The sequence below is a fragment of the Esox lucius genome, chromosome 8 (genome assembly GCF_011004845.1).
Source record: "Esox lucius isolate fEsoLuc1 chromosome 8, fEsoLuc1.pri, whole genome shotgun sequence".
Classification (NCBI taxonomy): Eukaryota; Metazoa; Chordata; class Actinopteri; order Esociformes; family Esocidae; genus Esox; species Esox lucius.
Window position 1 is genome coordinate 7,166,525 of NC_047576.1, and position 25,847 is coordinate 7,192,371.

The following is a 25,847-nucleotide window of genomic DNA, read 5'->3' on the forward strand; positions in this document are numbered from 1 at the left end:
ACTAGCTAGATCGAATGGGGACGGAACAGCTGGAGGGCACATTCACATGGAAAAATATAAACAGTTGGGGAGGCAGTTGAGCAACCAATCCAACCCAGCTCAAATTATCGTACTGGAGTTTAGCAGAGAAAGGATCAGATACCCACGGCGTTATTAGTGTAATTGCAGCACGTCACCTTCCAGGAAAAATACATTGAGCTGCAGCGGGAGACTAAATCCTAATGAAAGGCAGGGATGCCTTGGGTCACTTTGCTCTGTCATTATATGTTTTACTTGTACCGGTCACCTCACTGGTCAGGACGTCTTTTGACTGAGATTCCAACCAGTTCTAAAGTGGGGAAGGGCTGCTAGTTGGGGAGCGATTAGTAAAGTGTGACCACTTTGCATAAATATGCTGCATACTGTTTCAGGCCACACCTCACCACACACGCCAGACGGAAGCAGATTTAGCTGGCGGCATTGGGGGCTAAGCCCCGACTGTATTGTGATCCTAGCGACGCCTCCGGCAACGGCTCGACATTTGGTACGTGATAGCCGACAATCACGACGTGTTTCCTACAATCATGTCTCTCCAAGTGGTTCTCATTCCGATCACACGACTCGGTCAACCAAGAAGTGTTTAGCTGATACATATGCTCGAGGACAACACATTGCCCATATCTACAAGCAGATTGCAGACACCCAGACTAACCACAAGGAGGCAGGCTTTCAGAGTCTATTTTACAATCCCACCTGTTTACATTTTGGTTAGGCACCTACTTACAGATATGTTGACATGGAGGCTTACTGCAAAACGGTTGAAGTGTATTTCACAAATGGGACGATACAGAGAATATCCAATTTATGCAGGTCTCCTTGAAATTATGCAGACATGGCCTCTTTGTTCATAATTCATGTTTGTTCTACCTTTGATTCATTTCAAAGTGGATTTGAAATTCAGATGAGGGTGGTGGAATACGGGTCCATAGACTTAAGCCCCGATTCATGGTAAACTTGTAGCGCTGCAGCATGGGTTTGAATCCTGATCAAGAAATCTCTATCTTTTCCCACTTCCTCTGTGCACTAAATAAACGTAAAAGGGACATTCATAAATCTTCTGATGAGGGGGTGTGGAGATTGGTGTGAAAAACCCATTGTGCCTCCAGCTTGGTTCTTTTCTTATTAGTTTGTGGTTTGTAGAGCAAAAACGTGTAATTGTTACATAATGGAGAGCCAAATATGTGTATATTCGCAGACTCTGAATATTTAAAAATGTCCTTCCACTGCGAATAATTATTAGGGGCTGGTTTATGCTTGTGTGAATTAGGGAGAGAGAAATAAGGAAAACCAGTGTGTTGGTGTGTGTTTATGTACATGCGTGTGTGTGTGTGTGTGAGCGTGCGTGCATGTGTGTGTGCGTGCGTGTGTGATTGTGTCCTGAGCATCACTGAATTACACAGTGATGAGAAGTGACCCTCACAGCGCATCACACAAACCACATCAGCGAAAGAGCACGCGTGAGAAAGAGAGCATGAGAGGGAAGGAGAGAGACCGAGAGGCAGGGTAACAGGAGAGAGAATCCTTGGCCAACGGCACCCTGAAAGAACACTTCACAGGGAAGTAAAGGAGCAATAGAGTGATTACCTAAGGAGGTAATTAACATGGTGTGAAATCTGGGGATGATAAGGGGGAAGCAGAAAAATTTACGAGGAAACAATTAGGAGGTAAGACAATTCACTATTGGAAAACTTGTACTAACAAAGACTGTTTTTGAAATTATCTTGATACGTGAAGAGTATAATTATATGTTTACTGTGATAAAAATTATCAATCTTAATCTTACATAAAATGCAGACTTTTTTGATTTTATATTTTTATGATTGAAAATACATGTATGGTCCAAATTGCATGATATTACCATATTCATTTTGTTCCATTACACATTCATTATACTCTTTTTTATGCCTTTACAAAATCAGTCATGTCCAGACACTGATCACTGAGGTCTGATTCTCTTTCCATGCTGACAAGGTTTAAAAAAAAAAACACTGGTGTGCCTCGGACCTCCAAAGCTAAAAATCTTCCTTAATTTGGTTTGTGACTCAAGGTTGCCTAAATCACCTTAAATTAGCCAAACGTTTATCCCAGTTACAAGCCATATCCATGACAACTAGGGAATTATTACAGGTAAATGGCTTCCAACAAATCTTTTGCAAATTCACTTATCTTTGGTACTAACACATTTGACACAATTGAGAATTTGTACACCTTTGTTCAGCAGTTTTTTAGCAGAATTTAGAGTTGAATTGTTAGATTGGGGTGAATGCCAGCCTAGTTTAATGCTTCTGGTGGACAAAGTGGCAGTGGTGTTGAAGGCACGCTGCTGATACAATCCCTTCACACTACACTTTAACACCAACAGTGATTTTCCTATGTTAACACAGAAATATATTCCTTTAGGGATTTGATGATCATATGGTCATATGAGGTGCTATATGGAACACTTTTCGTAATCTCTTCCCAACTGACTTGTTATTAGGCTCTCCAGATTAGTGGCTGACATTGTGAAGTGGACTGTGCGGGGATGCTGATATTGCCTGGTGCTTCGTGTTTGATGTTCCTCAAATTAGATGTATAACTCTAACCCCTAACCATTTAAACTCCTAACCCTAATTCCTAACACTAACCCGCTAACCCCTAACCATAACCACTAACCCTAAACCCTTAACCTCCTAATCCTAATCTTTAATTCTAACCCCCTATCCCTAACCACTAACCCAGCACCCTAGCCCTTAACCATCACCTCTAACCCTAAGACTCTAACCCCCTAACAATAACCAATAACTAACCATATTGCTGTTAGCTGGAGGATATAATGTCTTGTGCCCTTGCTAGAATTCACAACATTGCAGCTATAAACAAAGGAAGAAATATATATAATGGATAAAAAATTTAAACACAAACGAGTAAGAAATATGAATAAAAACAGACAAAATACATGATTAGAGTACTGAATTCTTTGTTAAGAAATACTAAAACTTAAATAAGTATCCTTTCATAACTTCTAATTTGATGTTGATGGATTCTGGTTGATGCAGTCGATTGTTGTTTTTAATGTGTTTACGTGTCAGAGGGAGAAATAAATAGAACCTAACAGCTATTAAGTTAATGCTTATTAGTTTGTTTGGAAATGGGTGATCGGCTCTGGCGAAAGTATTTATTGTTGACATGGGCGGTGGACGCATTGGTTTTAATTCACTTTAAAATATAAACGGTTTGTTGTAAATATGTTTTGTGAAAAAAGTCTTGACTTATCGAGTGTCTTGCAAATGAGAATCCCATATACAATTGTTTTTTTAAATGAGCATTGGTACACAATCGTGTTACCTGGTTGAATAAAGGTGTCTATAAGGTAATTACAACAGCACTGAACATATATGGAAATGCCAAGATGTGTGTATGACAGGCACAGAAATGTTAGGCTGGCTTGAATTGGGAAAATGCATGCAGCAGAGATTGTCACATTTGTCATATTTTTCAAAGCAAATTGGCCAGTGTCTTGATTTGTTAGAGTAAATTTTTTAGTGTAGATTCAACATTTAAAAGACAAAAATAAAAGTCTCTGCAGATTCTAGCCAATTAACAAGGAGAAAGCAGTGCTCCCCCACAAACAACCTACAGCAGACCTGAACTTGTGATTGGATCTGACTGAGACAGGGCGAGGTCACCAAGCGACGAGGCAAAGGTCACATTTTTAAAAACAGTCGTTTTACAGTACAAAAGAAAGTAGCGTTCAATGTTTCCAGCGTTATGAGCCATCTGGATGTCATGGTGAAACAGTCCACGATTCATCGGGGAGGGCTGAAACTGCAAGCAGGCAACATGTAGCGAGGCCAAAACCAGACCAGCTTGACAACACAAACACTTTGCTCTGAAAATGTACACACGGCATACATAGCAAAAACCGTTTACATTTTTGGTACGACTCAAGTTACTACAATAATTCTGTTTAAGCCTGGGAAATTCCGGCTTGTGGAAAATTCCAATATCTTGGCAAATTAGTTGGGCGAACTAGATACATTTTTTTATGGCTGATGTTTCTAGCCAAAATCAAACCTCGCTGGGTTTATTTGGACTGACTGATTTAACCAAATCTGTTCATTCCCACTTGGCTTTCTGCTGTGCATCACACATCAGCAATTTGTTCACTAGGCATGCCTCTAAGGGCTCACCCTGACTAGAATGAACAAATCCTGGGGTAGACTTACAATGGCAGTCAATCTGAATGCTGCCAACTTCTTCACCATTGGAGGGTTTTACCGTTATTTAACCAGTTGATAAACACCCAATCTTTTTACATTAACGACCTGGGGCAAATATTACCGGGTAGGAGCAATCAGGATTAACTGTCTTGCTCAGGGGCAGAAGAACATAGCTTTCACCTTGGTGGTTGTGAGAATTAGAACCAGGGACCTTTAGAACACTAGTCAAATGGCATAGTTATTAAGTCACCTTGCTACACAAAAATAATTGCTTTGTTAATGCATCAAAACAATAGACTTGGTGGAACACACTGCACCCCCCATAAATATTCATGAGTACCTGCCAAGGTATTCCTCAGAACCTCGGTCGTGCTGGACTTTCACACGACTGTGAGCTTGTCTCAAGTCTATGAAACCAGACCCTTTTCTTGGCATTTAATCTTCTGTCTTGGCATTTAATCTTCAGAGGCATTGCTATCAGTGAATACACTGCTAAAATATGAAAACTCTCTTAAGACGACAAACTAATCAAGACAGACTAAATCATCTGGTACACACTGTGTGATAAACACTGTCGGATACCTCTTGTGAGCAAAAACAGCAGAAGAAGCAATGAAATGCCAGATAGAATTGACATGGCCATGATTATGATCAAAAATTATTTAACAAGCTAAACTACAGCATAAGGTCTGTTAATAATGTTAATCTATAACATGAAGCTGATAACTAAGGCTAATCTATAACATCAGGCGTATTACTAATGTTAATCTGTAACATGACTTCTATTACTAATGTTAATTTATAACATGGGGCTTATTCCTAATGTTAATCTATAACATAAGGGTTATTACTAATGTTAATATATAACATAACATTTATTTCTAATGTTAATCTGTACCATAATACATATTACTAATGGTAATCTATACCATAATATGTATTACTAATGGTAATCTGTAACAAAGATTATTAGTAATCTGTAACATAAGTCTTATTACTAATGTTAATTTATAACACAAGGCTTCTTACTAATGTTAATCTATAACATGGGGCTTATTCCTAATGTGAATCTAAAACATAAGAGTTATTACTAATGTTAATATATAACATAACATTTATTACTAATGTTAATCTGTACCATAATACGTATAACTAATGGTAATCTATACCATAATATGTATTACTAATGGTAATCTGTAACAAATATTATTAGTAATCTATAACATAAGTCTTATTACTAATGTTAATTTATAACATAAGGCTTTTTACAAATTATAAATAAATGAGACAGATTTCCACAGGGTTGACCATTTCAAAGTGCCTTCATCAATCAAACAAGTCACTTTTTCCAGATTGTTATGTTTGCACCTTTGAAAGTTGTTCCTCTGCTGACATCGTGGCCCAGCGATAAACTAATACGTTTCATAGATTGTCCGGATCTTGGACGGAACACCTCAATGTGATCCTTCCCAGATGCCAGTAAACATCTGCCGACAGGCCCCCTTGATCACACTTTAAAAACGATCAGTGTTGGCAGACACCCCTGAGTAATGTTTACGGCCTTATGCATCAAAGCAAGTCAGACATATACCAGGGGAAAGCATCACTATTACCTGGGGGAGGCGGTGGTGGGTGTCAGGTGCGAGGGTCCCTGCGTGACGGTCACTCTCTATTGGTTTCCCATCAGGCCGGCGCATCCAGACGCGACGCAGACGAGGCCCAATCAGGTTCTGAGGTCCCAGCAGTTTATTTTCAGTGGTCGGTCTGCATCACAATGATATGCCAATCACAGCGTATTCGGACACAGTGACTGGTGAGTTTATTTTTTTTTTTTATATTTGTGTCTCCAGAGCCATGGCGAAGCCTCAACTTTGAAAAACAGACCGGGCACTTTGGAACCAGTACTGTGGTCCAGCAGCGTGAAATTAGAGCTCTCTAGCCCAGTTAACCACGGGAGAACACCAAGCAGAAGCAATAGGAAAGGTACCAGCTTACTGTGGTGAAAAAAAACCTGCTGCTGGATCTTGGGCACTGCTGCTTCTACCGCCGGCCTGAGGGCTGTTGTTAAGGTCAGCTGAATTACAGTTGTGCTCAAAAGTTTGCATGCCCTTGGAGAATTGGTAATATATGTACCATTTGTAAAGAAAACATGAGTGAGCAGGCAAAACACATGTCTTTTATTTCTTATGGGATTCACATTCAACTGTAGGTCATAACAGAATGGCACAATCATAAAACAAAACATGGCAACAAACAATAAAAACGAACTGAGCCCTGTTCAAATGTCTGCATACCCTTAGTTCTCAATGGTGTTCTCAGTGCATTGCCTCCTTTAGCATCAATGACAGCATGCAGTCTTTTGTAATAGTTGTCTATGAGGCCCCCGAATTCTTGCAGGTGGTATGGCTGCCCATTTGTCTTAGGAAAAATGCCTCCAGGTCATGCAGAGTCTTTGGTCGTCTTGCATGAAGCACACGTTTAAGATCTCCCCAGAGTGGCTCTATGATATTAAGGTCAGGAGACTGTGATGGCCACTCCAGGACCTTAACCTTTTTCTGCTGTAATCACTGGAGGGTCAACTTGGCCTTGTGCTTAGGGTTATTATCGTGCTGGAAAGTCCAAGAGCGTCCCATGCGCAGCTTTCGTGAAGACGAATGCAAATTGTCTGTCAGTATTTTCTGATCACATGCTGCATTCATCTTGCCATCAATTTTCACAAGATTCCCCGTGCCTTTAGAGCTCACACACCCCCAAAACATCAGTAAGCAACCCTATTGGCCTTGTTGACGCCTCTCCAAACATAACACTTATGGTTGTGACCATAAAGCTCTATTTTGGTCTCGTCATCCCAAATTACAGTGTGCACGAACCTGTGGGGCGTGTCAAGGTGTTGTCAGGGATATTGTAACTGGGCTTTTTTGTACCATTGGCGCAGAAAAGGTTTCTTTCTGGCAACTCGACCATGCAGCTCATTTTTGTTCAAGTATCGTTGTATTGTGCTCCTTGAAACAACCACACCGTCTTTTTCCAGAGCAGCCTGTGTTTCTCCTGAGGTTACCTGTGGGTTTTACTTTGTATCCCGAACAATTCTTCTGGCAGTTTTGGCTGAAATCTTTCTTGGTCAACCTGACCCTGGCTTGGTATCAAGAGATCCCAGAACTTCTTAATAAGTGATTGAACAGTACTGACTGGCATTTGCAAGGCTTTTGATATCTTTTTATATCCTTTTCCATCTTTATAATGTTCCATTACCTTGTAATGCAGGTGTTTTGACAGTTTTCTGCTCCCCATGGCTCAGTATCTAGCCTGCTCAGTGCATCCATGTGAGAGCTAAAAAACTCACTGACTAGTTATACCCAGACACTAATTGCAATTTAAAAAGCTGCAGTTGTGGGAAATTCTCCTTAAATTGCCATTTTCACCTGTGTGTGTCACCTTGTGTGTCTGTAACAAGGCCAAACATTCAAGGGTATGTAAACTTTTGATCAGGGCCATTTGGGTGATTTCTGTTATCATTATGATTTAAAAAGGAGCCAAACAACTATAGCTCTGGAAAGAATTAAGAGACCACTGCACCTTTTTATTTCCTTTCCAAAGAAATCGAAAAGGAAGGTTTTGAGTGAGGAACAGAAGGGTTTAAATTAAGAGACCACTGCAAATTGAACGTTTCTGTTCCTCACTTAACTCTTTCCTTTCCAACTTTTTTGGAAAGGAAAGAAAAGGTTACAAAGGACGCTTATTTTTTTCCGGAGCTGTATGGGATAATAAATGGCTTCATATGATCACTATCCTTAAATAAAGGATTTTGCATGATCAGTCATATTTTCCAAATCAATGCCAACATTTCACAATTTCTGCCAGGGCATGCAAACTTATGAGCACAACTGTACTAGTACATTTTCTGCCCTCTATTTGCACTTCTGGCTAGAAGCTAATTGCATTTTGTTGTACAGTACTTACACTGTTCAATGACAATAATAGTGAATCTAATCAAAATATAGTTGAGGCATTTTATATAAGACAAAAATAGTTTTCCTCCAGGAGAAGTTGGTAATAAAGTCTGTTATGTTTAGTGATTAGTCTTACCAGACTAAAGCTCTGGCATCATATAACGTTGTGTTTTCTTCTTCAAAAGCTACTGAATTGAGCATCCAATGAAAAGTACACATTTACACATGAGAAGGAAAAAACATGTTGGGCAATCACTCAGTATTATGTTTCGAACAATAATTTTGCAAGCACATAATGAGGATGTTGACAGGAAAAACAAGCTCTTTTAAAGCTCAACATGAAATCATTCCTGGTTTCACAGAGCACTATTGCCAACCTCAACACATATGATACATAGGAGAATCCAGTTTTAGACTGAACATCCCCTTTAGCCCAGTGGCTGCACATTATCAGAGTCCAATGACTACAGATAGAAAAACCAACATTGCATCCTGATGTATTAAGACAGGGCAGTGGGAAGACTTTTAACAGATTTTTTTTTTTAAAGATCAACCCAAAGTACAATTCATTGAAATGTATATTAATTAGGGAACAAAGGAAAAAAATATTTAAACTGATTTTAAAATATTTAAAGCCTTAAACAGCTGGCGATTCAAGTTAAGCCACTATCAGCCTTTCAGTGTGGAACATTAATCAGAATAATCGTACATCCAGACCCTAGCAACAGAGGACATACACATGCCTTTTAGGCTTTGCATAGACTACTAAATATTTCCTTCTACCTCCTACATGCAAAATAGCTATTTCTTTAGTGCAGGGACTCGGTTACAATCACTACAAAGCCATGCAGGGAACGCATTCTGTCTTGTCTCTTCAGGCTTTGTAACTCACCACCCAGGATGTCCGAATACAACTGCTCCATGGCTGACTGGGATTGCCCACAGAAAGTGACGTGTGGCAACCGGACGGCTGACCTGAACGGCGTCGAAGGGCTGGAGGACGTGTGCCTGACCCTGGAGGAGTACCTGGAGAGGCACCTAGGCCACCGGCGCTCCCCCGTCTTCCTCCCAGTCTGCCTCACCTACATGCTCATCTTCCTGGTGGGCGCTTTCGGCAACGTGCTCACCTGCATCGTCATCGCCCGCAACAAGGTGATGCGCACGCCCACCAACTACTACCTATTCAGCCTGGCTGTATCCGACCTCTTGGTGCTGCTGCTGGGCATGCCGCTGGAGCTCTACGAGATGTGGCAGAACTACCCCTTCCTCCTGGGCAAGGGCGGCTGCTACTTCAAGACCTTCCTGTTCGAGACGGTCTGCTTCGCCTCCATCCTGAACGTGACGGCACTCAGCATCGAGCGCTACATCGCCGTGGTGCACCCGCTGCGCGCCAAGTACGTGGTGACGCGGGCGCACGCCAAGCGGGTCATCGCGACCGTGTGGGGGATGTCCGTGGTCTGCGCCATGCCCAACACCAGCCTGCACGGGATCCACACCCTGCCGCCAGTGGGGCAGGGCACAGCCATGATGGAACTCCAGGAGTCTGCCATCTGCACGGTGGTGAAGCCCCGCTGGATGTACAACTTGACCATCCAGATCACCACGCTGCTGTTCTTCATGCTGCCCATGTTGACCATCAGTGCCCTGTACCTGCTCATCGGCCTGCAGCTGAAACGGGAGAAGATGCTCCAAGTGTTGGAGGCCGAGACCAGCCTGGGTGGAGACAGCTACAGCAACGTCCGGAGCCAGCAGCAGAAGGCCCGGCGTCGCCAAGTCACCAAGATGCTGTGTGAGTACCGATCCCGCCGACAATCCCTCTGGCACAACCTCATGACATCATAGCACTGCATCATTTAATTTATGCTCGTCTTCGAGAGCAGAGGCGTATCGGGAAAATCCTGATCCAATAAGACCTAAGTTTAAAGGCCAACTCCTGTGTGGGATGTGTTTCCTAGAATGTGATCATAATATATTTCTGATGTTTTTTGGGGGTTTACTCTTCAGACCGGAAAAATTTGCCACTTGAGGGTGTGTTATTATTTTAAGTACAGCAGTGTAACCCTGTGATTCCTATATACTCCCTTCAAGGAATCAATTCATTTGAGTCTTAGAGAAGTTCTCTGTAAAATGTCTTTCCAAATAAATTATACACTTGGGCTGTCATGAAACTCTTTTCCCATGAATGTGCACTAAATGATCGGAAAAGAGGAAATTGTCGACTGTCCAGTGTGGTGGTCCATAACGACCATTCTACTGAATCTAAATTCATTCAGTTGAGACAGCTATTTCATAATTGAAATTAAACAAACCCACACTGAGACTTTGATCTGGAAACAGCAGTAATTGGCTCTGCTAAGGTGTCTAAGAAGGTTCCATTTTAAAGGAAATATTCAGAGTGCAAAGCAATTATTACCACGGCAACGGTCACTCTGCCCAGTGTCATTTGGAAGATGTTGATAGAAAGTTGCACACCAACACCAAGCTGAGTGTAGCGGAGGTCTTTATTTCACATGCCACTTGGCAGACAGACGTTGCTAGTCTCATTGTCTCATCATTATGGGAGTAGACTCCCCTTTGTATTAGGAAGTGCAATAAAACAATGTTGTAAGAAAAGAAAAAACGATGTGGTAAGAAAAACAGATGTTTATACTTACAGAAAGTTCCCGGGAAAAAGCTTCTAAATCTCAAAAGTCCTAAAATGAAATTGACACATTGGCTCAGCCAACACTGACCCCTATTACCTGTAACTTCCTACAGGAAAAAACCTTGTGAATAATTATAAGATCAATCAATTGATCACATTTATTTATAAAGTCCTTTTAACATCAGCAGTTTTCACAAAGTGCTTTTACAAAACACCCAGCCTGAAACTCCAAGGAGCAAGTAACAACAGTGTTGAAGCACAGTAGCTAGGAAAAACTCCCTTAAGAGGGCCCGAAATTTAGGAAGAAACCTAGAGAGGAACCTGACTCGAAGGGGTGACCAGTCCTCTTCTGGCGGTCACCCCGCCAAAATTTGTGCCTTCCTTAGATTTACAAGGATTACCATGGAGAATTAGAACGGACCCAACTTCCCCAGCACAATAATATAGCAGCGTAAAACCCTGGGGCTGAGACAGGGGGGTCCAGTGACACTGTGGCCCCAGAGAGGGCCCAACAGGCAGGAAGTCAATCCATCCAAATTGCCACCCTCCACACCAACCAACTGCAACCACCCTGAAATGAGGGCAGTGTAACGACTCGTCATGGTGTAGTGTTGGAGGGAACCAGGCGCAGGCAGATATCACGTTCGTTGGTTTTATTAAAACAACAAACAAACCAAACACGAACGGAAAACAATACTAATGACTGAATGAAATAAAAGTGCGCAACATGCGTCTTAACAATAAACATTCAAACAGTACATTAAACAACACTCACCGATTAACCTACAAACAGCAACAATGACAGCAACAGCAACAATGATCCACAATGTGGGGAGCAGAGGGGAAACATATATACACATACAAATGATACAAATTGGGACCTGGTGTGGAAGATTGGAAACATGTGACAGTCTGGGATGTGTTCTTGAGATATGGGAACTTGTGATAATATGGCACGGTGGCGCTGCTGCTCACCGCACCATGACAGGCAGAGTATTCAAATCAAATCAATCACATTTATTTATAAAGCCCTTTTTACAACAGCAGTTGTCACAAAGTGCTTTACAGAGACACCCGGCCTTAAACCCCAAGGAGCAAACAACAGTAGTGTTGAATTTCAGTGGCTAGGAAAAACTCCCTAAGAAGGCAGAATTTTAGGAAGAAACCTAGAGCCCAATTGCACAAGTGCACAACAGAGAGTCAACAACAAGCCAGTAACTCTTCCCTCGAAAGGCATTGGAGGGAGGGCATCCCAGTGGCGACGAGAGGCCACCTGGCAAGACAGCAAGGTTGGACAGTATCAAGCCTACTGGTCACCTTCACGCCCCCGGGCCTGGCTACACCTAATTATAAACCGTGCTGTAGAGATGGGTTTTTAGTAGACACTTGAAAGTTTGCACTGAGTTTGCATTTCTAACCTTGATTGGCAGATCATTCCACAGTAGTGGAGCTCTATGAGAAAAGGCCCTGCCACCAGCTGTTTGTTTAGAAATTCTAGGTACAATTAAAAGGCCTGCATCTTGCGATCGTAGGTTACGTGTAGGTATGTATGGCTGGATCATTTCAGCAAGGTAAGTAGGAGCAAGTCCATGTATTGATTCATAGGTTAAGAGTAAAACCTTAAAATCAGCCCTAACCCCAACAGGCAGCCAGTGTTTTGCCAGCAGAGTTCACCCCAATTGCACAATGAGTGCAACAGAGACACAACAACAAGCCAGTGACTCTGCCACCGAATGGCATTGGAGAGAGGGCATCCCAATGACTTGCTGGCAAGACAGCAAGGGTGGACAGTATCAAGTCTTTCCATTCACCTTCACACCCCTGGGTCAGACTGCACTTAATCACAGACCATGCTGAAGAGATGAGTCTTTAGTAGACACAAGTTTGCACTGAGTCTGCTTTAGAGTAAACAATGTTCAGAAAAGTTCCTCCACGGTGTCTGTTTTGAAAAATGAAGGGGTGGATCCTATCAGATGTCCAGGCCTGGCCCACTGTGTGCAAGCTCTCACTAGTAGAATAAACCAGATGCAATTTCACACGGTTTCTTTCAGCCGTTATCTTGCATCAGTCACTGAGAGTCATTCAATTAGACAGGAGCTAACATATCTAAATAGGCAGCTAATCTGTTTAGCTGCCTAAACTCAACTTATTCCTCGAAGGACCTGCTCTCCACCTCGTTCAGGAAAATGGATCGCTCCTGCAGTGAGGCACGCAGCCATGTCTGGACATACCAGGCAGACAGACAGGCGGTGATCCTCACATTCAACATCCTACTATCACACCACCTTTGCATAATAAACAAAGCAATATACCATACCGCTTTTATTTAGTTATGTAGTCAAAATTATACCTCACTGCTTCATAATTCCGATATTTGCCATTAGTATTTAGTTCATTAGTCTGTCAAAATCAATGTTTCTTTGTGAAATACATCACCATTTTACTTGATGAGTTGTTTTGGGACGATTTTCCTATTAACATGCTTGCCAGAAACTGTGAACATTGAGACAAATGTTTTTGTCATTGAGGCAGTGTCACCTGAAAAGTTCTCATCATCAATCAGTCAAAGTCAAAATGTACCATAATTCACAAATATTTCAACACATAAGAACAAGAGTTATTTAGCAACCAAGCAGGCGGTGTAAATGTATCAAGAAAAAAATAGGAAAAAATAATCTGGTATAGATCATTTGCCAACAATTAGGCATTCAAATGCTAGTTGTAACTAGAAAACAAATATATTAAATGTGCCATCTGTGTAACAAGCCATTGTTAGGCCATGCAGCCTCCTTCAGCACAGTAATGTAAAGCACTGTATTGTATTCTACTGTTTCGTAGAAAAGAAGGATCATTTGGAGATATGTGCCCAATCCCACTGAACATCAGTGGCTAACAGTAGATAACTAAACGGTTTCTGAAGACATGTAGAAGAACATTTAACATGTTCACAACATTTATAAAATGGAAGGTTGACCTGTTGGTGATGTGATGTTGGTACTTGGGTAGATAGGAACCCATGTGGAAAGGATCAGAAGCAAACGAGGAGGCAGAGGTAAACTCATAGGACGTTATGGCGCTACCATTTGGTTGAGTTGTGTAACACCTGTCTAAAACCCATGTATTCATCTAACAGTTTTCAAAGTTTTCCTGACATCTTCCTAAGTTTGTTCTCTGTAGGCTTTGCCATGTTAGGCTAAAAAAAAAATCAGGAAAATAATAATAAACTTGAAAATGTAACCACAGATGAGATAGATGGTTATGTTTGAAGAGTAACTGTTCAAAAGATTTGTTTGAACTGCCCCTGTTGCACAAGGACATGTAATTTCAGTTGTACTTAATTGCATCTGCAAACCAACAAAGCATTTTATTAGATAATAAATGTGGATTGTTCTCCTCTGTCATAGTAAAGATCACCAAAAAGTAATGGGTATGAAATGTTCAAAGATATGATTTCAGCTAGGTGTAGATAAGCCAAGTACCTGGGTACAAAGCTATGCCTGAGCATTTTATCCACTGATGTCCATTCCGCATGTTAATAAAGGTTTTATTAATTGAAAAATATCCCTTCATATCATTTCATTTGATATGTACGCAAATTAACAACAAGAAAAGCGAACTTCAAAACAAACTAAAACTGAATTGAAGATTAGATGGGGTAAACTACTGCACTGTTATGTTAGACAGTTGGTTCAACAGATTTGCGGCACAGGTTTCATTTGGTCACTTGGTCATTCTGTCAGAAAACATTCTCAAGTGGCCAAGTGGTAGAGTGCAAAAGGTCTCTGATTCAAATCCTTGTGACAATGAGGTAAAACATTTGTTTATGCCCCTGAGTAAGGCTGAACCCTTAATTGCCAATGTGTGCCACTTTGGATAATAGTGTCTGCTAAGTGACTAAAATATATTTTAAATTGCAACTATCCCAAAGCATGCAGAATTATCACATCCTTTACAGTATTATAATCAAATTGATAATACAGTATTATGATGAAGGGGAAACTGAAGTTGGTAGATGGCAATTGTATTAATTGCATCTGTTGGAAAACAAAAGGTAGTTCTGATGCGGTTGGGGTCGTTCCAGAAAGAAAGCTTAACAAGTTAGGATACATTTGAACTATGTACTAAGTAACGATTTCAGATAATCCACACTAACACCAACACATCACGAAATGTTAAGGGCCAACGCAATAGTGAGTCATTAAGGACTAATAGCATGGGAGATATGTTGACAGTGTATGTAATTGCATCGGTTTATGTTCATACTGCACATAATTGCGGTTTACAAAATAGACAGCAAATTCCTGAGAGATATGGGTGACTAATAGTCCTATTAAGTTAATGGTGAAAGTTGTCCCAAAGGGTTACCTTTGACTTGCTTGACTAATGCAAGGCTAGAGGAAAGCTCAGGGTAACTTTAAACTGTTGCAAACCAGTCTATTTCACAATGCTCCATTAAAACCCCACAATAAAATATAGTTAGGGTTTTTATTTTCCTTCACTAAAATGGATTTGAAACACCTAATGGTACAAAAAATCTTTAAATTTTTTTATGTCACTCCGTTTGTGAAAAAGTATAACATGACACCTGGTTGTTTTAATGTAATGTAAGTAGAAAATAGCAATAACACAGTATATGAGATGCATTTGGATGTAATAAACACATAAGGGAGTGTGTTTTTGGCAGTGGTCAGGCAAGTGGCTGTACTGAGAATCAGCGTCAATGAGGTAATATTATCCAGTCCTACCAGTTTGGGGCGACTGGCCAGGAAGTCCCAGATCCCATTAAAGAGGGAGAATTTGGAGACTAACTTGGTGGGGATGATGGTGTTAAAATGCTGAACTGGAGTCAAACAGAATTCTAACAAACAGTGTGTGGCTTCACTCTTATTCATAGGTGGAAATCCCAGAGGGGACGTGGGGGACACGTTTGCCGACGTTTGCTAGCAAGCTGCAGTAACATCAACCAGTGTTTGCAGCTGTTTGAATTGGAGTCAATGAGAGGCTTGCAGTGCAGTGTATGTAGTGTTCTTTAGCTGGCAAGGTGGCAGTGTTCATGTCCACCGTCTGAAAGGCACTCAATGCACGTAGCTAACGTGGGGTTAATCCAGTAAGTTTGTTTTATGTTTTTGGTAGGGTTTACACACAATAGCTGAATTTGCAGAGCTACTGTAGCGAGCAAACTAAACATGTAACAGTATTTCATCACTAGTTTTGGTGTCGCCCTCAATAATTGCTCTTGAGAAAATGTCATGTAATTGACCCCTCCAAAGTTGATATCAGATTTTCGCCCCTGCTCTTATCCAGCTAGGGCGCAACGCTTAGGCAACTGCATCATCGTTGATCTATTTGCTATTAGCAAATTGCATCGGATCCAGAGGGTCGAGTAGTGCTGAGTTGGTGTTAGCACTTACCAGTCATTTAGGCAGGTAACTGTTGTTTTCTTCGGCACAAGTATAACAGTTGTCATCCTAAAGCAGGAAGGGATGACAGGCTGTATCGGGGTGGTTGAAGATGTCTGAGAAAACATCAGCCATCTCGACTGCATGTGCTCTTATGTCTATACTGGAATGCCATGGGTCTTTCTGGTATTGACCCTGCTGGTATTTTGAACATCCTGCACACTTCGGCAGCTGTTAACGAATAGCGTGCCATCATGCTGTCCAGCGGGGTTCGCGTTGCTCCTCCACCGTGTCCCCACTGTCAAACCGAGCGTAGAACGTGCTGAGTTCATCAGGCAGGTGTGGGTTTGTTCAGCCTCTTCTGGGGCAAATGTTGAGGCACTCAGGTGGGGGTCTTTTAGAACCCATTTTTACCCTCACGTATTTCGATTTGGATGTCAGGGATTTCTTTATTAGTTCCCCTTGTCTTGAGAGACACATTTGTGTTTATTGGTAGGGGACATAAAACAAATTAGGGGCTCATTCAGGATCTATGTTTCCCATGAGTATAGTCATCTTATTATGTACTCAAGAAATTCTAAGTGGCTTAGATATGCATGTTTATAACCATATCTTTGGAAAACACTGGAGATACTGTATAAATGCATTTCATGATGTATTTGAGTGTGAGTAAGTCTCGCACAAACATGGACCAGAAAACTGTATTCTACAGCATTCAAGTTTTGCGCAGTTGTGTTTAGTGGTTTATTATTTATAGCTCTCCCTACACTTTTTGCACATTGCAAATACAGGACAGAATTGCTCCAAGACTGCCAGCTTTAAGTGAGGGATGTTCATATTTGCAGTAATGCTTTTTTTATTTTTACATTCATTAAAGGCAAAACACTTGCAGAAGCGTTAAGGCAATTTGACCTTTTGTGTCTGGAGAGCAGAATGTTTACTGAATAACTAGATTGTTCAGGTAAAAATGAATGAGCATCTAAGCAGCACAAGCATGGTAGAAGGAATATGATTGGACAGTTACTTCCGTTGTCGTTACTGACGGCTAAAGGTATCAAATTAAAGTGTCGTTTTTTCACACATTTCCACAACATGTTTGGAGGATCCTGCAGATGAAGACACTTCTGTCCCTTGTCTGTCCCTTGACTGTCTTATTCTGATCCCCTGAGCCCTAAATCATATTACATCTAACTTTTTTAATCAATTACATTTCTTGCATTTAGATGCTTTCCATGGTGCCACACAAGTAAGAAGAAAATGATAAAAGCAGCCGTTTTTATATAAAAGCAAATCTTAATAGTTTCTGAGGCCCTGAGATTTTCAGGCTGTTCCAAAGGACAGGACAATAGAGGCTGAAAAATGCTTAAGTAAATATTTTATCCAGAGTGAGTTACAGTAGCAAACATTTTCCATGGGAATTAAACACCTTAATTGTGGTATTGCAAGCACCAGAATCTTACCAAGTGAGCTACCCAAGAAAATAAAATAAGTTACAAGCAGCCAAAGACTGTATAATAGGTGTTATGAGTGCTTTCCTGGTCTTACAAAATAATTATAATACGCTCAGACAATTATTTAGGGTGGAAGACCGAGCAGGACGTGGATATGCTAAAAAACCTGCTGGTTATAAAAGCATTAGTCTTTCAGTTTTGGCTTGGTGAAGAAAGGCTTTGGAAGTGTTTCTTCAGTTAAAAAAGGGGAATTCTGTCACACTACAGATGTGGTCCTAAAATGTACACATCTGGGATGCTGTCTGAGGGAAAAATGTTTTGTTATGATCGGAAAGTATTCAATGATTTATACATTTTCTTTAACAATCGGTCAATCAATCAATCTATAGGTTTATATACACTGACGAGCCAAAACATTCTGACTACTCACAGGTAAAACCTCCTAAGAAGGGCACATGTCAAGTTTTGGGTTGATTAGATGGTAAGCGAACAATCAGTTTGTTTAGTAAACCGCTAGTTTTTCTGAACATATTTGGGGTCTCAACTTACTACTTACTTACCATACAAAATGTTGTGCCCGAGTACGTTCAAATGTAGGATGACGAAGGCATTGATGCCACTGACTGGTCCTCACGTTCCCCAGACCTGAATCCAGTTGAGAACCTCTGGGATGTTAGGTATCGGTGCATCTGCCACCGTCAAGTAGCACAACAGACTGTCCAGGAGCTCACTGATGCCCTGATCCAGGTCTGGGAGGAGGTCCCCTCAGGACACCATACGCCGTCTCTTCAGGAGCACGCCCAGATGTTGTCAGGGGTGAATACAGGCACGTGGGGGCCATACACACTACTGAGTCACATTATAAGTTGCCATGATGAAATTTACACAAGTTGGAACGGCCTGTAATTTCAATTGTTCACTTTGATTTTCGGTGTGAGTTTCAATCCAGACCTCAATCGTATTGGTGCTTTTGGTTTACCTTGACTGTTGTTACATCATTAAATTCGCAACGAATAACACAATTTAGAGGGAAGCTTTTAATCTAGAGGACCTTTTTCCATAGGCTGGCTGCTAAGATGCACCCAAGGGTATGTCAGAGGGACTCAGTGCAGGGCTAAAGTCAGCTGGTGGCATATTAATGTAAAAAGATTGGGAATCAGTGTTCTGAGGGCACGCTGTTTTTAAAGCTAATTATTGTTTTTGCATCTTGCAGTCTAGCCTCTGTAGTTTGATTGTTGAAGTCTTCTATGAATGGCTGGAAAAAACGAACGTCCTAAGTGTTCCTGATCTATCCATTCTTTTCTTAATTATGGTGAGCATCATTCACTGTAGAGAAATGCAAAGCAGCTTGTCATTGCCGAGTGCACAAGGGCTTCTGTTCTTCTTAATCTTAATTGCAACAGACTCCAAGTACAAATGGGACTCTGTACAAAACCTGCTGTAATTTCTAAAAGGTTAATCCAACATGGATGAACATACCCTCAAGTTAAAGCTGACAGTCTGCCCTATAACCCCTCATCTTATTGTACTTCAAATCCAAAGTGCTGGAATCTGGAGGCAACACACGTGTGACAGTCCAAATGCTTTTGAACTTCACTCTTCAATCTGCTCTGAGGAGTTGCAATCTACTGTAGGTCTGCCTCAGACAGCGCTATAAAAATCTGTATATATTTTAGGGCTTAAACCATACTTCCTAGCAGGTATTTAATGCATATACATATTCGAAATGGACGTTTTCATGAATAATTACTGAGACACTCAGTGGTTCTCAAGGCACATTTACATTCAGGTTGTCAAGTCACACTGAGGCACAGTCAGTATTAGCATAACTTGAGTCAGTATGACTGCAGAGCTCTCTGGAGACCTGTAACTCACTACTCAAAAAGCAACTGTTTGCACTTATAAGGACTCAAACTCAAGGCAATATGCTGTAAAATAACTTTTTTCAATATAGTAACAATCAAATTAGAAACTTTTTTTTTTCTAAACTTTTTTTTTTTGTACAGTAACTGTACAATAAATATAGTGTAACTGTGACAACATGTCATAGAACTGTCAGTTGACTGATCTCCCCAGTGTGCTATTTGCAACTCACAGACACCATTTGAATAATTTCAGAGTCGTTTAAACTCCCCCTTTTAGAGTCCCTCTGTGACTAAGAGATGGTGGTCTTGCTTTAATTCTAAACAGCTATTTAAATTTGTTCTTGTCATTAAGTGCTACAAATCTGCCTAGGAACATTACAGTGATCGTAAGCCACCGCTGCAACAGCGACGCCTCACATCCATCAGATGTGACCAATTTGCCAATAGAGCGGAGGTCATTCATCATCGTTGAACGGGTCTGCAACGCCGTGTTTGCGTTACGTGGGCAAAAGCGAAATACAGCAGAGCACACTGGCATCGCATGGCCATTAGCTGTAAGCTCTTCTGCACAGTCTGACATATGTCACAAAAGTCTCTGTTGCTCTGGGAAAGAGTAGACGAATATCTCACACCGATAGTCCAGGAAATCCAAGCTGGCACTATGCCAACTGTCACAACAATTTCATTAATGTCAATAGCCCGTCACTGGTGAGACGAACGGTGAGACCCAAGCGGCTTCAGTAAGTATGCACAAAGGACAACGGATACCAGTCATGGAGTTTGGTGTACAAACAGTTGTCACTCAGAGTAAGTCCAGAACCACAATGTCCCCAATAGGCCTACTTGGGATACGCGTAATGGTTGACTGTAAGTACACTCAGATCACCAAATATGGCCCACTACTATGAAATAGCATCTGACTCCGTATGTGTTAGTAGCCTACACGAGTCACACACAATATGTCGACTGGGTGAATGTTGAATTGTTGCCATGGAAATAACACTTTGAGACAAATTGTGTCAAATGGTATCAGACCTAGTATTCATTACCTCAAACACCATCTTGTCTCATCTGAGCATGGACGTGGGAATAAAAAAAAACTGCATAGGGACGCCCCAACATCCGTTGACACCACAAATGTGACCTGTACGCTTCCAGCAGTGAGTTGAGTAGCCCTTAACAAAAGATGCAGATGGGAGCGCTATCTCCTGGTAGCCCCTAAATCCCCTTTACTGGCCAACAACGAATGAAAATATATAGTTGCCAAAGGAATACACACTTTGCGCAACGCGATAATACCCCGACCTTCTTGGCCGATCCGCTAGGAGAATAATTTAAAGCTTCATCACTCAAAACGGAATACAAGAAAATAAAAACAACAAGGCGACCCCCTGTGTTCCAGGACTCATGCTAGTATAACAATTAACATATCCATGATCACTCGTACGCTTGTATGACCTGTGGCATATCAGTCTGAGTAACCTGATGATTAAATAGACAGGTATAGGCTCTGTGCACCAGCGTAGTGACGAACTTCCGCTTTTGTCTAGAAGTTGGCATTGCAGTTTACGGTTTACTTCCTGTCCTCATCCGCATTAGTAAACACCTAAACTCACAACAAGATGAGTGATGCTGTTGTACGGGAAAAAATAAATATAATGTACGTGACTCATTTAAGTTTCAAGGTACAAGTGGGGCATCATTTTAATCAGGAGAATGTCCTCTTTTTAATAAAATATGGCTTGCGCCATTCAATGACTTCAAACGCTAGACTAGAAAAAGTCAGAAAAGGCAATGTTTTATATACTTCCACGTAACGCAGATTTAAGTGCAATTAATACCATATAGGACCAGATGTTTACCAGATCTTTCAGTTTCGTTGTAAAATGCTTTGTAGTAAAATAAAAGAGGAGACCTGTTTTGGTGCTTTTTTGAGGCTATGGAATTTTAAGCTTCATTCAGGTTAGAAGAGGCTGAACGAAGGTTTGTTTCAATTCACTTGCTAAGGGGACGCACTAGCGTTCCAGCTCAGCCAGGGTCCTTTTGCCATTTCTGAGGCTATGGTGAATTTTTATACGTTCTATTGTCCTGCCTAATACTAAACTAAAAAGGAACACATCACTAACTAGCTTAGCCGATAGCCGGCCGGCACACCACAGTAAACTACTTACCCTCGTAGTTGTGCAGATAACTCGATACGTAGAGTTTGAATCCCTTGTTCCGCTTGCTTGTTGGAGCAGGGGACCAGGCATCAACAATTCGATGGACATCACTAATGCTTATTTTAGGCAGATCTTGGAGACATCTACTAAAAACTGAAATTTTGGGCGACGCGGGTGATCACCTTAAGTCAACCGGAAACTGATATGCCGACGTCTGGCTAAAGCGGAAGTTCGTCCATACGCTTGTGCATAGAACCTATTAAATCTGATGTTGTGATAGGAGAGATCCGGCGTCAGCTTATGAATCACTGGCCTATTACCACTCTTGTTTCCTGGCTCAACTTGTTATGCTATTTAATGTATAATGACTTAAGTGAGCTAGATTTTGACTTCTGTATTACCTGTTTTCTACCACGATCTTCACACCAAGTGAAATTTGTTTAATTGTCGTAAGCGAAATAAAGGCTATTCCATATTCTGAGTCTGAAAGAAATACAAAATGATGGCACTACAGAAATCCCCTTGCATTTGTTACTCATGAAATATCTCAATCGGCCAAGGGCAGGCGCTGCATCAGGGTACAAACTGTTGCCTACATTTTCTCTGAAGAATTTCCAGCGTTTCATCAAGTAATGCATGAAAAAGCTGCCTAAAGAATATCATGAAATATGTCCTGTTGACAACTAAATCTCTGCCTATAGGGTATGCATTGTGTGACATTTCACCAAAAGAAACCTAGAAGGGAAGGTATTTCCAGCCAACACTATAATACCTGCTGATAACCATTGAATCATATTTTATTGGGATTCTGCTTGGAGAGGAACTTAACTTATCAAAACATTCCATAACAATGACAAACTTTAGATTCATGCATTTAGGCACAGCACATAATTACCATAATTTCAATGTCAGACTTTAATGTCTGTGCCTAGTAGATAAACCCAGAAGCCTTCTTGGTAAATAATAGATAAATAAGTTGCTTCACAATGAACAATGAACAATGAACACACACAACAAATGCCCACGTAGAAAAGACTATAACACAGAGAAAATAGACACGCAATTGGAGTCTGACTTTTGTTTAAACTCTGCACAACTTAGCAATAAAAACTTCACTGCTGGCTATATGTTGACAACATGAGATGTGTTCATCAGAATTGCCATGTGCATTTCACAAGATTAATGATATATTTTATTCACAAGAGATGTCATTTCCAACCTAATGTGAATTTGGGTTTTAATAGCTAAGCGTTTACAAATACATTCTGTGCAGATATACAGTATTAAGAAACATGTCATTGTATACAAACCATTTAAAAATGGAAATAACAAAATAACATAAAAAAAGACCACAAAATGAATGTATTTTTCATGTAACAACAAAAAATGTGCAATATATAAATATCTTGTACATTTTTCTATGTGTGTTTCATCAATAATTCATTGGAATGTTTATTTATATTTAATTCAACAACAATTTTAAGCCCTCGGTACCCACTCCAACCCATAACAAAATAGTCACTGTTTCAACCGACAGATGCATTGTTGGAAATGGTAGAAAATCCAAACACAAAGAGCATGCTTCAGATCCGTTAAGCACAAGGGAATGTGACAAACCCATTCACACCTTCCTGCCTTCTCTCTCCCTCTCCAACTGCAGTTGTTCTGGTGGTAGTGTTTGGCATCTGTTGGGCACCATTCCACACGGACAGACTCATGTGGAGCTTCATAGATGAGTGGAGTGACATCCAGCTGGAGGTCTACAAGTATGTGCACATCCTCTCTGGGGTTTTCTTCTACCTCAGCTCAGCCGTCAACCCAATCCTCTACAACCTCATGTCCACGCGCTTCAGGGAGATGTTCAAGGAGGTGATGTGCCACCAGCCCAGACGCCCGGCGCCCAGGAAGCAGTCCCTCAGCGTCACCAGGGTAACGCTCCGCAGCACCCTCAGCGAGGCTGCGCCGATAGCGGGCGTTATGGGAGAGACCTTTGACCTCAACGGGGACAAAGACCACCAGACCACTTGCACTTGACATTGATTCTTGGGGTCAGAGTAAGGTGAATATATATCCCCGATTAGATGGGAAGTTATTCTGGGAGTGTATACAGTGGATATAAAAAGTCTACACACCCCTGTTAAAATGGCAGGTTTTTGTGATGTAAAAGAATGAGACAAAGATAAATCATGTCAGAACCTTTTCCACTTTTAATGTGACCTATAATGTAAACAATTTAATTGAAAAACAAACTGACATATTCAAGGGGAAAAAATGAAAAATAGAAACCTTACAATAACCTGGTTGCATTAGTGTGCACACCCTCTTATAACTGGGGATGTGGCTGTGTTCAGAATTAACCAATCACATTCGAACTCATATTAAATGGAAGTCATTACACACCTGCTAATCATCTAAAGTGATTCTGATTAATCACAAATAAAGTTCAGCTATAGGATTTTCCTGACATTTTCTTAGTTGAATCTCAGAGCAAAAGCCATCGTCTGCAGAGAGCTTCCAAAGCATCAGAGGGATCTCATTGTGGAAAGATATCAGTCAGAAGAAGGGTACAACAATTTCCAAAGCATTAGATGTACCATGGAACACAGTGAAGACAGTCATCATCAAGTGGAGAAAATATGGCACAACAGAGACATTACCAAGAACTGGACGTCCCTCCAAAATTGATGAAAAGACAAGAAGAAAACTGGTCAAGGAGGCTTCCAAGAGGCCTACAGCAACATTAAAGGAACTGCAGGAATTTCTGGCAAGTACTGGCTGTGTGCTAGACGTGACAACAATCTCCCGTATTCTTCATATGAATGGGCTATGGGGTAGGGTGGCAAGACAGAAGCCTTTTCTTACAAAGAACAACATCCAAGCCCGGCTGAAGTTTGCAAAAACAAACATCAAGTCCCCCAAAAGCATGTGGGAAAATGTGTTATGGTCTGATGAAACCAATGATGAATGTTTTAGGCTGTAATTCCAAAAGGTATGTTTGGCGAAAAAACAACACTGCACATCACCCAAAGAACACCATACCCACATTGAAGCATGGTGGTGGCAGCATAATGCTTTGGGGCTGTTTTTCTTTAGCTGGAATTGGGGCCTTAGTCAGGGTGGAGGGAATTATGAACAGTTCCAAATACCAGGCAATTTTGGCTCAAAACCTTCAGGGTTTCGTAAGAAAGCTGAAGAGGAAGTTCACCTTTCAGCATGACAACAACCCAAAGCACACATCCAAATCCACAAAAGCATGGTTGCACCAGAAGAAGATTATCGTTTCGGGATGGCCCAGCCAGAGCCCAGACCTGAATGCAATTGAACATCTGTGGGGTGATATGAATAGAGCTGTGCACAGGAGATGTCCTCGCAATCTGATGGATTTGGAGCGCTTTTGTAATGAAGAGTGGGCAAATATTGCCACGTCAAGATGTGCCATGCTAATAAACTCCTACCCAAAAAGACTGAGTGCTGTAATAAAATCAAAAGGTGCTTCAACAAAGTATTAGTTTAAGGGTGTGCACACTTGTGCAACCAGGTTATTGTGAGTTTTAAATTTTTCCCCCTCAAATATTTCAGTTTGTTTTTAAATTGAATTGTTCATGTTATAGGTCACATTTAAGGTGGAAAAAGTTCTGATATGATTTATCTTTGTCTCATTCTTTTACATCAGAAGAACCTGGCATTTTAACAGGGGTGTGTAGACTTTTTATATCCACTGTATATGCATTGGTATTAATAGAGATTTCACAGATCGGAAGATCCAATTATTCTGTCCATGTTAGATGAATCTTTCCTCAGCAAACGAAAGCGGGATCCTTTGGCCATTAAACTCACGGAACACAAGAAAAGAAAAAACGAATGGAAACTAATTCTGTGAGCTATGTTCCTTTATAAAACACACAAGGTGTCACCAACTCAATAACGCCTATCTAGAACGGGCTGCCGGATGCTGCTTGGCATTCCTGTTTGGCAGTTCAACTGCACAGTTCTTTCTTTTCAGATTATGATCTGGTTTATAATGGTGTTAAATGAAAAAGCCACTGCATAACAAGGTTAGGGGTTAATACACAGTGTGTTTCACCGGTCCCCCATTTTAATTAGGAGTGACTGTGAATATGAGTTATTGCTGCCT

The 25,847-nt window shown here is 41.0% G+C and overlaps 1 protein-coding gene across 2 annotated transcripts; it reads left to right on the plus strand.

The window, feature by feature from the left end:
- Positions 1–1,488: 1,488 nt before the first annotated feature.
- On the plus strand, positions 1,489–23,819 carry nmur1a (neuromedin U receptor 1a). Of its 2 annotated transcripts, XM_010895998.3 has the most exons (4): positions 1,489–1,703; positions 5,929–6,054; positions 9,070–9,980; positions 23,373–23,819. In XM_010895998.3, the coding sequence occupies exons 3-4, from the start codon at positions 9,092–9,094 to the stop codon at positions 23,744–23,746; spliced, it is 1,263 nt and encodes a 420-aa protein (XP_010894300.2). In that variant the 5' UTR covers positions 1,489–1,703; positions 5,929–6,054; positions 9,070–9,091; the 3' UTR covers positions 23,747–23,819. The 2 variants fall into 2 exon arrangements, with proteins under 2 accessions (XP_010894300.2, XP_034149797.1); XM_034293906.1 differs by lacking the exons at positions 1,489–1,703; positions 5,929–6,054 and adding an exon at positions 6,228–6,310.
- Positions 23,820–25,847: the final 2,028 nt, after the last annotated feature.

What these genes read in the sequence shown, in the direction of transcription:
- nmur1a (XM_010895998.3), top strand. Translation starts at nt 9,092, where the DNA reads ATGTCCGAATACAACTGCTCCATGGCTGACTGGGATTGCCCACAGAAA. An exon ending in CCAAGTCACCAAGATGCTGT is followed by an intron (nt 9,981 to 23,372) that starts GTGAGTACCGAT and finishes CTCCAACTGCAG; the next exon opens with TTGTTCTGGTGGTAGTGTTT.